Source organism: Falco peregrinus, chromosome 7, assembly GCF_023634155.1.
Source record: "Falco peregrinus isolate bFalPer1 chromosome 7, bFalPer1.pri, whole genome shotgun sequence".
Taxonomy (NCBI): Eukaryota; Metazoa; Chordata; class Aves; order Falconiformes; family Falconidae; genus Falco; species Falco peregrinus.
This window is the reverse complement of record NC_073727.1, coordinates 26,474,631-26,491,755: the sequence shown is the minus strand read 5'-3', so window position 1 is coordinate 26,491,755 and position 17,125 is coordinate 26,474,631. Positions and strand designations below refer to the sequence as shown.

Sequence of the window (17,125 nt, the reverse complement as noted above, 5' to 3'; positions counted from 1 at the left end):
GCGGGCCATGGAGAGACATGGATGTTTCCAGTGCATGACTCATCTTTCTTATTTTAGACCTCTACTCTATAGTGAGATGAATCATTCCCTTAAAGAGCCTGTCTGCCTCATCTTGTCCTGTCAGTTAACTTAGCTTCCCAGCCCGCTGTGGGAGCTCGGTCCTTGGTTGTCTGCACTGCAGGAATGTTTTCTCATTCCCGGCTTTCCCTTGGAGTCGACCGGCTAATTGCCTCTGAAACTAAATGTGGGCGTTCACGAGGGATTGTTCATCACTGGAGCAGCTCTGTGTTGTCAGCGAGAAGAGCAGTGTGCCAGGTTTGGCCGCCTCCACCCTCAGCAGCCCTCCCACTCATCTTGACAGGCTTTGCACTTGTTGCGTGTCCCTCGTGAGGCATGCTGGCATGTCCTGTAAAGCCAGTACTTGGGTGGGCTGCACATGCTGCTTTCACTATTTAAGGTACTTTTGAACTGGGGGAAAAAACAAAACAACAGGCCCACTACAAAATAACGTGCTTAAGGCCACAGGTGCTTCAGAGGGAGCCCTAATAAAATGATGTCCAAGCCCTGTAAATCATATCTAGGAACAATCTACTCTTACAAGGGTGAGCCTTCCGGAGTGCAATCCAGTAAATACATGTTTGCCTTGTAGATGTCTGAAAATTTGCAATTTGAATCCCACCCATTGCATTTGAAACTGATAAAACCCCTGCAAAACTTTACCCACAAGCAAGCTCTGTTCTGCTGTAGCTTTCCACAAAGGGTGAGTGTGATGGTACACAGAGTACAGCCAGAATGGTTGGAAGTGAAGATGTGTGTCATTTGTTTCTATGACTAGCAAATATTTATGGCTATTGATGGAATTTGTTGCCACAAGTACTTTCCATTCACATTTGGTCCTACCTCAAATGTAAAAAATCATTGTTGCACAGTTTAATCAGAGGATTTAGTATTTCCTCCTTGATTAAGACATCTGTGTATGTATTGACAAGTCTTTTGTCTCTTTATTGGAAGCAACAGACCGCTTGGCAGGACAATGGGGTTCCCAAATTTTTGTTTGTAAACATGGCTAATATGTTTCTGTATTTTAATAGGCTGCTAAAAAGGAAGGAAATTGAAAGGAGGGGAAGAAACAGTTACTGAATTAAAAAAGGTGGAAGTATGGAAAATGTACTTTCAAACGTAAACAGAAGGGAAGGGAGGGGTTGGGCTGTTTGAATTAGTGCACTGAAACTAGAATCGATCTGGAAAGAGTTTAATGATTTATGTATTCAAGTTTATGCTAAGAAAACCAGAAATTTAGCAAACCTACAATTTTATACCTGCTCGTTTGTGAGTCCTTTGCTTATGTTGATTTAAACTTTCTATTATGATTTCAGATTTTTAGGATAAATGATACCATATGTTTACTACAGATATTAAGTGATTATTAGATGATTATTATCATCTAATAATAATATATATATATTATATGATTAGATGATCATAGATGGCTGATGAGAGAGAAAAATCTGGAAGGGTGTGGTCTCCAGAGAAGAGTCACTGTGGATTACTGTCAGATTGGTTTGAAGGAAACATCAGTCCTTATCCTTGTGATGTACCTGGGAAAAAAGTCAGACCTTCAAATGCATCCCGGTTTTCCTAACAAAGCAATGGCATTGCCTTAAGATTTTCTTCGCTCTGTGGTTATCTCATGTGGTGAAAATTTAGACATCACTCCACATTAACGGTATCTGGTATCCATTACCCTTCTGGGGCACCTGAAGTCAGTCTCTGACCATTGCCTGTGATAAAGTCTTGCTGAAGTCTGATTTTTCTTACAATGCTAATTCCAGGTAACGTGTCTATAAGTGAAAAAATGTATATATAGAGATACTTCAAGATAATTCAGTATGCTGTTTTTTAAGGGGCATTATAACTTCCCAGGTACTGTCATCTCTTTATATTATGGAATCAGGATATATTGGTGTTTGGGAAACACCGTCATGGTGTCTCATTGGAAGTCCTTACCCTAGGGACAAAGCACACTGATGGCGATAGCCAGAGATGCAGAATGTCCAAACCATTTTCTGGCTCTTCCTGGGTGACCTTGGGGAGGTCTGTCTGAATGTCCTATCCAGAGCAGCATAATATGGACTCTAATACCTCCTCTGCTCCTCTTGTGCACTTGCTGTAGAAGCCGCCTGTGAAAGGAGCTGCTCCACAGCTTGCTTTGTATAGCAGCCTCAGGGGCCTGCTCTTGCTTATTTACTCTAGAGGTTTCTGTGATACAAGGGAGAAAATCCAACTCATGATGCCACAGTCAGGTTGCTCTGAATAGACAAAATTGGGAAGTCTAGAGGGGAAAACTCCTTAAAATAAGACACATGCGTTTATCAGGAGTAAACCTTATTTTCACAAAGCAGTTGGTTCACAGGGGTTGGGTGCCTTTTATCTGTAGAGTTAATTTGAGAGGGCTTATGTGGAAACACTATAGAACAGGCTGAAAATTACCTGAAAAACTATAAACAAAGGCTACTGATGTACATAGGGAGTAGCTTCTTCAGGGGGATATTTTGTGAGTCCTGAACATACCCAAACTGCATCACCAACATCACTGACTTACCTGCTGGGAGGGTGTACCTTGTCCAAGAGATGTACTGGGTTTTCATCGTTTTCATCCCTCTTTGTCATCTGTGAATCTTATTGTAATGCAGCTATTGAAGCCCCCCGGAGGGGTGTTTAGTAGGTGTTAGGAACAGGCATCTCTGATGTATTCATTAGTGAATGGAAATAGGCTGCTGCTTAGTAAGGAGCCAGGGCCCAAGTGTGAAGTTTGAAAAGCTATTCAAAAGCAGTGCCCTCAAACAGGAGCTCGGGTCTGATCTCTTTCACAAAAGTAACATTTATGTAGTGCTCCTGAATTTAAAGAACTATATAAAAGGTTGACCTTTTTCTGATTTTTCCCTCTTTTGGGGGGGTGGGGGTGAGTGGTGTTTAGTCTTCCTTTTTATGTGTTTATTGATATATTTTTGGAGTCAGTAGGAAGGCAGTTCGTCATCTTTAAGATTTTAAGAATCTGAGAGTAAGACACAGTAGCTCTTGGATATTGCACTCTACTGAAAAAGAACCTCATTCACATGGTTAATTATAGGGAATTTTTTTCTTTTTCTTCCCTGTCAACTCTGTGCAGAGGGAATTCTTGCTGAGCAGTGCCACAATGGCCACCCTGCAATTCCCCTACTTAATGAGCTACTTCTCACACAAATAGAATTCAGAATAACTGGGCACAGATGTTTAGGTGTCTGGGGTTTGTGTTGGGGTTTTTTTTTTTTTTCCCTGAAAATGATTGTCAGTCTTCATTTTCATTTCAGTTTTCAAGCCTGTTGAAACAAAAGCATTACTGACATTGCAAACGTTATTCAGCTGTGTGAACTGTGACTCATTCTGAAAAATTACGTGCATTTTGCTCCCCAGCATGCACCTATCCTCCTGCTGTTAGCTGCTTGCAGGCTGCCTCTGCAGTCAGCGGGTCAGGGGTACGTGCTGCTGCAGGACTTGCTAGCTTGCTTCCAGCCTTGTGCTATGCAGGGTGTAGGAAGCCATGTTTGCTGCAGGCAGCAAGTTTCAGGGTGGGAAATGCTACTTTTGTCTGCTGGGGAAAAAAATATCTCAGCATCTCTTTACAGTAAAAAAAGCCCAAAGAGCAAACGCTAAAGGAACAATAAACCTCACACAGACCTTCTGGCTCATGTTCACTCCAGACTATGTTTACTTAGGCTGCAAAAATATCAATTCATGGTATCGGCTCAAGGCAAACTCCATCTGGTCTGATGGTCCTCTTTAATCATCTCTTTTTTTTCTAGTTTTGCCGCCTCTTTTTCTTTCCTGTGTTCCTCAGAGGATCTCCACTGTCACCATGTTGGCTCTTCTTCTGGCACCACAGACTGGTCCTGTCTGGGGGCTCAGCACCTTGCCTCTCTGATCTGCTTCCATCCTCTTCAGTAGCTATTTCCTTTATGTTTTCCAGGGCTTTGTTTGAAATACAGTGCTGTGGGAACCTCAAATGAGGTTCCTGTTTGGTATGTTACTGAATGTCAGGATAAACCTGTGGGGGAAAACCCCCATCCTCTTCATTATGGAAGCTCAGTTAATTGGGGATGATTAAAGGGAAGCTTGATACTACCTGCCCAGCCATAGAAGTGACTTAGGGCGCCTGAAGATGAAAAGCCATGAGGAATCAATCTTAATTTAGTACAACTTAACACCGTGCTTGTATTTTTATCTACTTGAGGGCAAGAGATAACACATCTAAACTTCCCAGTGTGACAAAAGCGGGCAGAATTTGGAGAAGGTGGAGCAGATGGGAGCGCGGAGCCCCGTTGTTCTGTAAGCACATGTCTGAAAGACCTCTTCTGTCCCACTCTATGTGGGAAGTGTTGCTGGAAAAACTGACAGGATCCCTGTGGTTCAGAGCTGAGGGGCCTCAAAGGGAGTGCAGAAAGCATCCACCAAAGCTGCTTCCCTGCGGCTATGAAAATGAGGAGTGATAGGGCTACGGACAGCCACATGGATGTTTTTTCAGGAAAACAAAGAATTCTGGTATATCTTGTCAGGCAAGCATGGGAGAGGAAAAAAGCTTTTCTTAAAGACCTCAACAAACTTTCTTTTCTATCAAATCTGTATTTTAAAAAGGGAAAGATTGTTTGCAGACGTTTCCTTTGGTGATGATGAGTGCAATTCAAGTTCTTGTTTCAGAGGACATTCAAGCAGAGATACATGGTAGATATAAAATTTGAAGTATTTTACTGTTTTCAGATGTTTTGCTAAAGGAATTAGTTACATCTTGGTTTTCTTCATGCACTTCTACAAGCCAGAGCTTACTTGGGTGTCCTAGAATAACTGTATTGACACATGTATCCTGGATGAAGAGCCCTTTCTTTCTGAATTACCTACATCTGCTTTCAAAGCTGATCATAATAAATCATCGTTAGATGGTCTTTCACTGTAGTTCAAACCCTACTTTATTCTGAAATTACTTTCATGTGTAGACAAGCCCCTCAGAAACTCTTTTTATTTGAAATTAAATCTCCTTAATTTATTAGCCCTTGCATTTTGTGCTTGTACCAAGAAATGAATCCTGTTCCTTTAAAGTGTTTTTTGTATTGCTTTGCAGACTGTAAGATGGCACATTGAACTACAGCCATGGGCAAGTCAGACTCCTTCCCTCAACTACGAGGCCTTGAGGTTCTTGAAGTACATTAGCACTTCTCAGGTAGGTTTTTTATTTCAGCCTCTGTTCAGAAAACAGTTTGCCTGGTACAGGCTGTGCCCTCTCAGATAAGAAATTAACCTTACACCAAACTGGTTTTGGAACTGCTTTATTTCTAAAGGTGCTTAACCTAGCAGCAATGGTCAACATGGATGTAAAGGTCAAAACACAGGGTAGAAAAAAAATGCATTATTTCCTTGGTTTTTATTTCCAGATGGGTTTATCTCCTGACAGGAGTACACTATGACTGAAATTCCAGACATGGTTCCTCTCCTGCTCTCTTTCTCGCTCTCTGTCAGACACAGAAAAATACAGAGCACTCTGTAGCAAGAGGACTGTGTATTCCGCCACTCCAGCTCTCAATAATAATGTGATAAACAGTCTAATTTTAGGTAAAAAGGCATTTGAGGTTCCCAGTAAAATGAGAACAGGGCAATGGTCGCTAACTTGGACAGGTTGTCCCAGGAACACCAATAGAATCCTGATATTTTGCGGACAAAAATGATGACCTGAAAAATCAGTGTTCTTATGTGCTTTTTCACAGGTGACATTTTCAAATCCAGATTGCACTGACAGATACTTCTGGGGTTCAGCATATACAGAAATTGAGCTGTCATGTCTTAATGGAGGCATCACTCCTGCACAACAGCATTTACACATACATTTCCTGTAATAAAAAATGGAAAAGGTGCTGGATGTCCACAGTTCTGACAGGGCAGCTGCTTTCGATACCCAGGTCTATCAGCAGCTGACTCTTGAATACAGATTTAACTGCATCATCACTTACACTGGACAACAGCAAAAAGCCTCAGGTGCTAATGTCACTGAAACATCATCCACATACAAAATTCTTTGTTAATGCAATGCTTTCAAGGCTGAGACAAGATTAATTTGAAACACGTCTAAAAATATGCTGCTGTGCTGATGGTGTGGTAACTGGGAGGGTAGCAGAGTGTTCACTTATCCTCCCACTTGTGGGTACCCCTGACTAAATGCTCAAGAAAATGACATTGTTACCTCCACTCATGCCAGCACTGAGAGGGCAAGAGGCAACATGATGCATGTGGAGACAGCAAGAGATGTGTGTAGCTTGTTTTGTTGTACAGAACTTCAGGCTGCTGCAGTCATATTAAGCTGAAAACATCCTTCATCTTGGTGACTTAATAAACAGTGGCAGATGCTGCTAAACTCCACTAGTTAGGTCAAAGCCTACTTGGACATCAATTAGCAGAGAGTTTATTGCTTCTGACACACTAATCGAGAAGTTTCGTTCCCAGAGGAGCTGACCCTGGTCAGGGGGACGAGCATAAGTGAAAACAAAAAATGAGAGGAATCCTTGTTCCTCACCTGGCAGATGTTATAGGATTATTAACTGACAGGATAACACCATGACTGGTATGAGCACTTCTGGAGGTGGGATCCTGCTTACGTAGATGAGCATGGGATCTCATTTTCCTTGTTTGCTGAGCAAGTGGCTACTGATCACTGTGCCTGAGTTCAGCTCCCTGCCATTAGTGTAGAATGGCTTGAACTGCTGGAGGGGGAAGATGCCATGTCAGCAGGGTCAAGGTGCGGCCAGAAAACATTTTCCAGTGCTGGTAACTAGCGATCCGAAGAGCCACCTTATATGTGCTGTTGTTTGTATCATAGTAGCGAGCAGAAGCCCAGAACAGGGTGTGAGCTCAGTGCGTCAGGGTCTGTAAATCACGCAACAGACTGGTGATGGTGCTAAAGGCAGGGTTCAGGTTTTTTTATTTTTGATAGCAAGAGCTATTAAGTAGCAAAAGCTTTGAAAATTGCTCCAAATTCTGAGTGTTATAATTGCTCATAATGCCGTGAGTCAATTAAGTGGCAGCACTGCAGAATCTTACTTTTCTGTAGAGAGCACATTATGCTTCTGTGTCTTAAAATTAGTGCTCGTTATTGCAATGCCATTTATTCCTTGATTGTTACGTGACTGAAGGGAAATGGGTGGTGGGGTGCAGTGCAAATCATTGCTTAAAACTTAGTGAATCCTGAGAGCAGCAGGAAGAGATGCTATATTAGCTGGTATGAATTTCCCATGGGAATTATGAGCTGAGCAGGAGCAGGGAGGTGGTGATGCAGCATGCAGTTCTTTAGATCTAATGCTCCAGGTAATGGATCTTTCAGAGCTTAAGCTTCTTAAAGAATGAGAGTTTTGTTTACTTATTATAAGGCACGTGGTGGAGAGTGCTTACCACAGCAATGGCTAGTGGTAGCCCAGTTTTTACTCTCACCCCTGTGTAAAATTGTTCCATTTCTGTGGTTCCAGGTGGGGCAGGCCTGTGCTTCTTGGGTTGGCTAAAACTGCGGGCTGAGCCTGGGTAGTCTGCTGTAGAGGAAGGAAGGAACGAGAGGAGAACAGTCAGTTCAGGGCTGATGTTTAACCTGGTTTTGTCTTTGCTGCTGTTCTTCCCACCATTTTATTGCTGGCTTTCTGACAGTGCCAGCTCCCATCCCTGCAGCCAGGGCTGGTACTGGGCCCAAAGAACAACTTTTCATCATGATGGGTGAGCTGCGTTCCTGCAACTCTTCTCAGTCTTTGCTTTCCTATCTGTGTGTTAGCAGCCTGTGCCCTGCAACCCCTGAATTTGATGGCGGGGCTGCACATGATTTGAAAAGCCCTTCAACAAGCAACTGTAAGCTGATGCTGATGCAGCATGGCACAGCCTCTCCTGGGCAGAAGTAGCCACAGCTTTGGTGCTTACTTCTTCTTCCCGTTACCTCCTTACCACTGCTACGGTGACAGCTGTACAAACTGCACTGGCTTCCCATTGCCTGCTGTGCCCTGCGTCCTGAACGCTGAAAGGCTGCAGCACCCCCAGCTCCATGCCTGCCTTTTCCAGAGCGGGTCAGGAGAACGGGATGGTGCAGAATGGTGTGGCAGAGCCTGGGGGTGAAGCGCTGGCCCAGGCTGCTGGGTGGGTAGGCAGAGCTGGTGCTGCAGGCAGGGTCTCCTCCGCAGGGTGTCATTCCCAGGGCTCTGGCTTCATTGGCTCGGTCACCGCTGTATTTTGGCTGTTGCAGGCTGCTGCTCAGCTGCTGGCAAAGCTGACTTCACCTCTCAGTTAAGTGATTTTTGACACTTCCAGGTTTCTGATGAATCTAGAACATTTTGGTCCTTGCTTTCTTGGTCTTTACAAGGACTTTGGCTTACAGTGTTCCTTCCTGCGGGGTCTTTATCTCTTTTATCCTGGCTGTAGACTCGAGATATCTAAGCCAGCCCAGCACAGACAGAGGTGCTAAGATTCCTCTGTTTAGTTAAGCACTTACTTCAATCCCTTCGTTGTTGGAGAGGGGATGGATTGGGGTAATGTCCCTTCTGGAACTGAGATCCAGGACGCTCTAGGTAAGGTATACAGTGTATATTGCAGTGACACTGCAAATTGTAATTGCAATCTTGAATCATGACGTGATTTTAACATTATTCAGGATGCAAAATCCACTCCGAGGTTTGAAAAGAAAAAAGTTAAACATTTTAGTGCTGAAATAACTTATTCTCAGGGAAAATTGATTTGTGGGTATAGTACTAATGCTTAATTATTTGCTTTTCAAACTACATTGCTCTCTGGGTGATTATGTAAGCCTTAAATTTCACCAAGCAGAACAGATGAACGAGGAAAAAAAGTCATCAAATCTCCATAGCTGTGTATCAGATTGATAATCAGATTTAAATGAAACCAATTAACATTTTTTCTGCTTTCCACTCTTTCCCCAGAAGGCAAATTAAAAACAAATTAAAAATCCTGTCTTAAAATGAAACATCCTTTGGTTTCAACAGATTTCATGTGAACGCATGAACCTGAACAGCCTGAGAGAGTACTCTGAAACCACAAAGAAGCCCTGGTCGATCTGTCTTGATGAGAGGTTTAGCCTCATTCATAGAATTAGAAGCAAGCAATGCCGTCTCTATTCCCTTGGGTAAGTGCTAGCTGTAAAAGAGAGCAAATTTTCATGACACCAAGCTTCAAAAAGCTCTATAAATGCAACACAGTCTGCAACAAAGTTGTCTTTTGAAATACATGCTTAGTTCGGGTGTGTCTGTTATATGTTGATTTGCTTCTGTAAACTGTTTTTAAGGAAAAACCTTTCTCCATGAGGGTTTTTGTTTTCCTTTGCCTTTCTAATATCGGTATGGAAACAGATGGCTTAATGGTGAGTAGTGAGTGGTAGTTCATGTAGAGGATGATGAAAATTAATGAGATAAACCATAAAGCCTACAACATCTTCTATGAGCAGAAATGACTTGCATAATTGTCAGGTACTTCAGCAGCATTACTTAGAAAACTTCATTAACTACCCCTGGGACAAAACGGTTCATTTCCATATGAGAGTGTGTTTGCTAAGCACTTAAGGGGTGACATGTGCCGAAGTGCTAATAATAAAGGCAGTTGAAGCTTTATTTAAAAATGTTTGTAGTGTTTATGATGTTTACAGCACTTGAGATTGAGGTTTTCACTCATCACAGAACAATTGCTTTCACAGGTAGTAAAACCACAAGTGCAGCCTGTTTCCCTGCTAATAAAACACTCTTTCCTGGAAGGCTGAGGGAAGTCAGTTCTTACAGTTTGTCAGGCATTTTTTTTTTTTTTGTAACTTTTGTATTACCCATGAGTGTGCAGGTGCATTAGGAAAATGATTGCTGGGGTCTGGAGCTCGTTTTACACAGATCACCACATGACTGCTGCCTCCTGATAAAACTGTCTGCTGTCCTGGGAGCCAGCTTTAGGTCAGAGATGTATTGAAAGGCTTCATGTCCCTTAAACCAGTGCAGTTTATTTCTGTGATTTTGCTGCTGTGGGTCTGACAAATGGTGGATATCAAGGAACTGTGTCGGGGTGGTGTTTCTCAGTGATAAGCAGTTAACACCAGCAATTAATGTAAAGTGGACGCAGAGTGCGCTGCAGTCCAAGGGAGTATTTTCTGTTAATTTGGGTGGGTTTGCATTTGGCTCAAGTTTATACTGAGCTGTAAAGGCCAAACACCTCAGAGGGTGAGGGGCTCTCAGGTTTTGTTCAGCTGCATTGCTCTGTGGCAGAACAACAATAACATGCCCTTTAAAGACAAATCACATATATGGAGAGCAAACTCCTTTCAACTACTGTTGCAAAGAACATTCAGACCACAAAAAGCAATCTATTTCAAATTCTACTTAGCTGGGTTTAGTGCAAAGTACAGGTTTACAAGGTTTTCTGTTTGCTTTTCACATTCCCATGAAAGTTAGGAGAGATGCTGTGTTATACTCCATGCTCAGGTCCAGACTACCTGCTTGACTGTATAGTACTGGCTCATTGCCTGAGGCTCCTGGTAGTAGGGAGAGGCAGGCACATTCGGGTGGAAAATCAGCTAAGCTAAATAACATTCTGGAGGTAGGTATAGCTTTCCTTCGATTATAGAGGAAGTTTGGTGTAATGTGGCTGCTGACTTTAGATGTTTTGGGAAAGTATCCAAAGTTCGGTGGAATTAATCTAGACCTTCAGATTACATGATCATTAATATTAGACCTGAGCTCATGTATCGTGTCCCTCTTGCCTTTTGCTATGGACCAAGTGTGGGCTGAAATGGTATTTTTGTTGAATTGGCCAGTAGGCACAACACAGAGTTGATTTCATCTGTACTAGTAAATGCAGATTTGGCACAAAACTGGCCACCCAGAGGTAATTTGCGAATGGTTTTGAATAAATCTGAGTTAGTGCATGTATACCAGTGTTCTATATGTGGTGCCACTTTGGGTATGGTACAGGGAGCCTGAATGCCAGATTTGCTGTACTGATAGAACAGTAGGGCTTAGCAGAGACTGAAATTGATGTTGGCTTTCCCATTAATCATCAGATACACATGTGCAGTAAGTACCCAACTATGATGCATCACATGAAGCAGATAAAAAGTAAAAGGGAAATATTTGATGTTGAGGAGGGGTAGTCTTCAGTCCTCCGGTTTACTTCTGCAGCCTTTGGAGCTTGTTGCTGCATAGTTCTTTTCTCAGACTCACTTTCTTTAGTTTACGACAGGCAGAAAAGTAATTTTGTTCTGAGTAAGACGAAAATCCCCTTTAAACATTTCTGTTATCTCATACACTTCATAACAAGCAAAGGGGGAGCAGCTGCTTCCAGTGAAGAATACACCCTGTGGAGAGGGTGGATGGAGGACAAATGTGAAAGTTCAGTGTGTGTTTTACTGGGAATCCTGAATTAAATCCATATATCATTAAAAATGGAACAAAACACGCTGCTTAGGCTTTGCCTTCTTGGATGCTATAGAAGAGGTTACTTTTGAATGGGAGCAAGCAGCATCTGAAACATCTGGAGATCTTTTTAGATTAGTATTAGTTGCTTCCCCTACTGAGAATCAGCAGTGTTTTTGCTTGGGGACAGAATTTCCCAGTATGATATGTAATTGCAATATGCATTAGTGAGCTCTAGTTATTAGTGCTAAATCTCCTTAGATTAAGCTAAGTCTGTTACAAACACCACAGGCAGGCACTCAAGCTGAGATAATATAAATGAATAGGATTTCAGAAACTTACCAGTTGAGACTTAGAGAGTCTTGCTGCAATACTGTATAAAAGCCCTTTCAGGTGGATCTCAAAGTGTAGGGTCTTTAGGATCCAGGCAGGGGATGCTTCTTTTTTCCTGAGCTGCAGAGCTTGATTGTCTTCCTTTGAGAAACAAGGGGAGGAGGGGGAACACAGAAAGGGAAAGCTGGATTTGAAACATGCATGGCTTTACAGCTCTGTCTCTTGTGGCCTCTGTGGGAGCTGGAGTACCTGCAGTTATCAGTCTGGATCAGCTACAGGTGTCCAGTAGAGCTGTGCTGGAGGAGACAAAGCATCTTTTGTACTGCCTGTGTGCTGGCTGCACGCCAGGATGACACGGGGATGTTGTGATGCTCCGTTCGGTGCAAGCTGCAGCCCAGTGGTTTTTCTGAGTGCAAGGCTCTGTGTACCGTGACCCTCTGCAAACCCTGGGAGCAGGGGACAGCCAAGGGACACTGCTCCCTGCTGTGCTGTGCTCTGTCCTGGGTCAGCGTCCCTGCCCTGCTGCCGGTGGGGAGCAGTGCCGGTGGGGAGCAGTGCCAGTGAGCCCTTCCTTCCCACATGCACGAGGCTAGGAGAGCTGGTCTTGCAGATGCTGTTTCTGCTGCTTTGAAAGCCCACTTCTGCCCAGAGTGCAGGGGACTGTGTGTGACTGCCAACTCCGTAACTAAGCTGTCTTCTCCTTTACAGTAAAAATAGGTCGGTGTCTTTAGCATTTTTAATTTTGCTGTTGCTGGAGGCAGCAACTACTCTCTCCTGATGGTGGGGAAGGGCCTCTCTAGTCTTCTGTGACCTCCACACCTTTCTTTTAAAAAAACCACAAAATCTTTCCTAGGAGACCTAATTTGTTTACCTTTTTCATGCTGTGTTATCCCTTAGCACAATCACCTGTAAGCCAGAAACGTTTCAGACCAGTTCTTTTGGAGATGTTTTTTTTTCTCTCCTAAATATTGTTTTTTTCTTAGATCCCTCTTCAGGCATAAACTTGAGCCGATAGCTAGAGTGCCAGAAGATATATCAGCACCTTCTTCACCTTCATCTGTATTTTTTTTTCTGTTTTGCACCACTGTGAACCTCCCTTTGCAGTCCACATAAGTAGCAGTCTGTTTGGAGGCAGCCTGAGGTTTGTCTACATCAAAACCGTTTGGCCCTCTGGATTGTAGCAGCTGGTACTGTTAGAAGTGTGTTATGGGTACATGTATCCATCGGTCACTGGTAGGCTCATCACTCTAATGCTGTCACTGTCCCCAACAATTCACATGTTTTGTCATTTTTTGCCAGTTTCTCATTCCTAAGGGATTACACTGGTCTTTGTCCATCATTGTCCCTTCTTCAGAAAGCCACATGCAGACAAACACATTGATTCATTTTGTTAACTTCTGAACTTTTTTTCCTAATGTGTGTTGAATGTATTAAAAGAAAACTCCTCTCCTGTCCTCCTACACAGCTGTATGAGCTGGAATCCTGTGAAGTGGAGCTGTTCTTAAAAGCACACTGGCCTGATTTTGCAAACCCTGTCTCTTCCTGCTTTCTCAGGATGTTTAAAGGGGAGGATGGTTGAGAGGAGACCTTCTAATAGGCTACCATTACACTGTGCTTAGCCAATATTACAGCAAGCATCATATCGTAGCGGTAACTTCCAAAACATATGCTCTTCCAAACATTGCTTCATGAGTTGGATTCATTTTATTTTATCAGTATGTTATCTATGTAAAATATTTAGTGTTAGCTTAATGTCATAGCATAGTGTAGCATGATTTAAAACATACCATCTTTTACATATTGATGCAAATAGCCAGAATTATTTCAGTCTCGCACCATTTCTAATTTGTAATTGTGGTGTAGTGTAGCAGGTGCTCTGACAGTGCATCCAAGAGTATTGCCCTATAATGGTTTGTGTGTGATAAATAAATGCCATGCTGTTAGTACATAGTGGATATTCTCAATTAGTAAAACTGGTTGAAGTGCTGATTTAAACACTTGATTGACTTCCCAGCACTACATGTGTGTATTTCCAACAGCATAATTTTGATTAACTTTAAGGGTTAGTGCATGATTTGAACCACGTTTGGAACAAGCTCAGAGGAGCAGGAATGAATGTCCTGTTTTACACAGTAGGGAAGGTCTGTGGTCCAGACATGTGATGGCAATGGTCAATACCAGAATTTTTTAGTTTTAGTATATTCTGTGTGAACCAGTGGGCTGTAGGAGGTGGGAATATGGCACAGCCTTGTAAAGTACATCATCTCCTTGCAAAGACAGGAACTGAGAAAAGACTGCTATATGATGGGGCTATTAATTTTTATCCTTCTTTGGCATCTTTTCCAAATTACCAGCGGTCTTTCTCTTAAGTCTGTGTAAAAGCTCTGCTACTGTTGTGAACAGCTTATTTTTAAATTTGCTTTTTTATCTGTGTCTTCCTGTGCACAGAGGAAAAGAGGCATTTGATTCTTGTGTCTTGTCCCTGTTGGTGGTCATTGTGACTCATCATGGTAACAGTAGATTATAGGCACCGTGGGAAATACGCCTGATTTTCACAAAATGGTATTGTATAAATTTTAAATATGTTTGCTTTTCTGCTTATGGCTTGGTTATTGGAATTTTTTGCAGTGGGTACTAAGGAAAGTATTGTAATCTTTAAAAGAAAAAGCAAGTTGAAAATAGGAGAATATATACGTATATATACAAAACATAAATAGAGGAATAATGTCAGCACAAAGGTTCTAAACATTTAATTTCCTTTTTATAAATTATGTCAGCTTCTGAATTAAGAAAAAGCTCTTTGGAAAGTTTATCACCCTGGCTAAAGGTGGTTTAGTTCTTGCCTTGAAAGGAGCCCTTCATTCTAATGCAGTATATTGCATGGAATTTGAATTTTCTGGTGAGGTTAGTTTGTCTAATCCACTCCAGTAGTTTCATTCAATAAATGAAAAATTTCATCAGAAGTTTCTTAAGGTCAGTTATGAATGTGACATTGGAAAATGTTCCTTTAAATTTCCTTTATCTAACTACTTATTCTGAGTCTTCAGCAGGTACTATTGTGGACCCTTAGCTTTATTTCTGGTTATCGCATCAGAATTAGGGTTAGATTGTGCTCAGTGCTGTGGACATATCCCAAGAAGGAGCACAACAGCTCCTCCAGTTTGCTTCAGAAACAAATAGGTTGGATTTTTACCTTCTTTTACTGTGAATCCTCAAAATGTCCTACTCACAAATAGTTCTTTTTGCAGCATTAATAGTTATATCTTTTCTGTTTCGTAGGCTAGGCAATGATGACAACCAGTTTGAGATCAGCATGGCCAACAGTGGATGTGAGGTTCATCGATTTGACCCCAGCATCAAGTCAGCACACATTCAGGAGGGTCGGCACCTCTGGTATCATCGCCTGTCCATTGACTGGAGGGATCCCAATCCAGCCATTGCTGCTCATAAACTTCACAGCAACACGAAGAAGCTGGGCACAATACTGAATGAATTTGGGCATCAGAAGGTAAGGACTTGGGGGGTCAGGTTTCTGACTGCAGGTTTAGGTGTTGGGAAAGCTGCAGAGCTTTCTCCTTGCTGTCTTAGAAGTTTGGGCACTTTCCAAGGCTATCTCCTGACAATGGATCTTTCTTCAGCAATAGTCGTAATGCATTTCTTGTAGGCATGCCTTTTCTGTCGTGCTTTTTCTGTGTGCTGATAACAGCCACCTTGATTTTCAGTCGCTAGCCATACACTAAATACTTTCCTCCTCCTCCCTTCCTTTTCTCTTCAACTAGCTGGTGACATTGGGTACTAGTATTTTCAGTCCTGTGGAAGTTCTGGTCTTTGCCTGAGTATGAGTGCTGAACTATTCATACAGCCAAGTTTATAAAGAGAAAAAAAAAAATATTTGCAGGAATAATTAGAAGAGAAGAGCTAATGGACGGGTTGTTTACAATTTCAAGGTCACTGCTCCTAATTACAGTCATCCACAACAAAAACATCCTGTTTTAAAATTGGCAGCAGTCTGTGGAGTTTTTTAACATTTCCCAGTTTGTTTTTAAGAAACTGTAAAGACATCAGAAATCTTCAAGCCTCAAATAACTGTTGCCAGAATACATTTGAGGAAGTTCCTTAGGTTGTTTTTGAGTTTTTCCTTCAGAGGGTATACAAGCATGAATTCAAATGCGAATATACTTCATTGCCTGCAGCTAGTTGTGCTTGTCTTTGTTTTTTAAGAAATAGGCAGTGTGAGTTAAGGAGGAGCTCTTCTGTATGATTTAGAAAGCAAGCAGTGTAGTGTTTGTTTGGTTTCATATTATAAAATGCAAGATGTCTTTTCAGTTCACTTCTTGCTTTTCTTCAGTATTTTCTTCTGGTTCAGCTCTACTGATTGGACCATTTTGAAGATAAGTGCAGAAAAAGGCTTTTTTCTACTACTTAGTCATACTGTAACTATATTGGGCTGTGCATTAGTGAAACATCTGGGGGGAGAGAGAGAGAGATGGCTTTCCTTTGATGTGTGCCTTACATTGATTGTTTTGATTTTAGAAGAATTAGTCATAGAGCAAATGATTAATGACCCGATCCAGAAAAACCGTATGAGTTTTGTGATATACCAGACCTGCTGAGAACAGTCAGTTCTCAGGTTATCATGGTTATACAGAGTGATTGTAAGACCTGTGAATGAGAAGGATGTAGCTATGAATTCTGAGTATGTGTGTAACTTTCTGGGTGAAAGTTACCTGACATGAAAGCAGCCGGCTGGAGGGCTACCCAGGAACATAATGCACATGTAATACATGCAATTAGGCTTTCCCAAAGCTGCCTACCCATGGCATAGGCTTGGTTCAGTTGGTGTGTTGGCACTTTATGAGCAGTGTATACAGCCTCTTGCTCTATTCACATTCAGGTAGCTCCCCTGTGCAAAACTACGGCATTAGTGAAGTCAGGAGCTGACTTTCTTCTGGTGAAGATAAAGGTGTTATATACTCTGTGATCTCCTGTTACTTCCTATTTGTGAAATACCTGAATGGGCTGACTCTCCTCACATCGTTCTGTTTAATTTTTCTTTAATTTAGAAGGCAGCCTGAGAAGTTGTGTGTTGCGTAAAGACACTGATAAGCTCCGATTTATGAAGAGCACATCAAAGTAAATGCTGTGACATTCATGTTTTCATTCTTCTGGTGAATGTGAGTAGAATGTTCCCTTGACTCAATAAGTAAGTTAATTCAAAACAGTTTCACAGAATATTTTCCAAAGCACTTTTTTAAATTAGAAAGTTAAAACACACTCTTCATCCCGTTCTTTTTAATTTTAAAAATCCTTCCGCCTACCCTCAAAGTTGTTCCATTCCC

The 17,125-nt window shown here is 42.0% G+C and overlaps 1 protein-coding gene across 4 annotated transcripts in view; it reads left to right on the top strand.

Moving 5' to 3' along the window:
* METTL24 (methyltransferase like 24) overlaps positions 1 to 17,125 on the top strand; it is a 48,190-nt gene that overhangs the window by 15,482 nt on the left and 15,583 nt on the right. For 3 of the 4 annotated variants that reach the window (XM_055810106.1, XM_055810108.1, XM_027796110.2), the window contains exons 2-4: positions 5,153 to 5,251; positions 9,051 to 9,190; positions 15,066 to 15,294. In XM_055810106.1, the coding sequence (XP_055666081.1) occupies positions 5,153 to 5,251; positions 9,051 to 9,190; positions 15,066 to 15,294 (468 nt within the window). The remainder of the gene's footprint in view (positions 1 to 5,152; positions 5,252 to 9,050; positions 9,191 to 15,065; positions 15,295 to 17,125) is intronic. The other variant, XM_055810107.1, reaches the window with a different exon arrangement.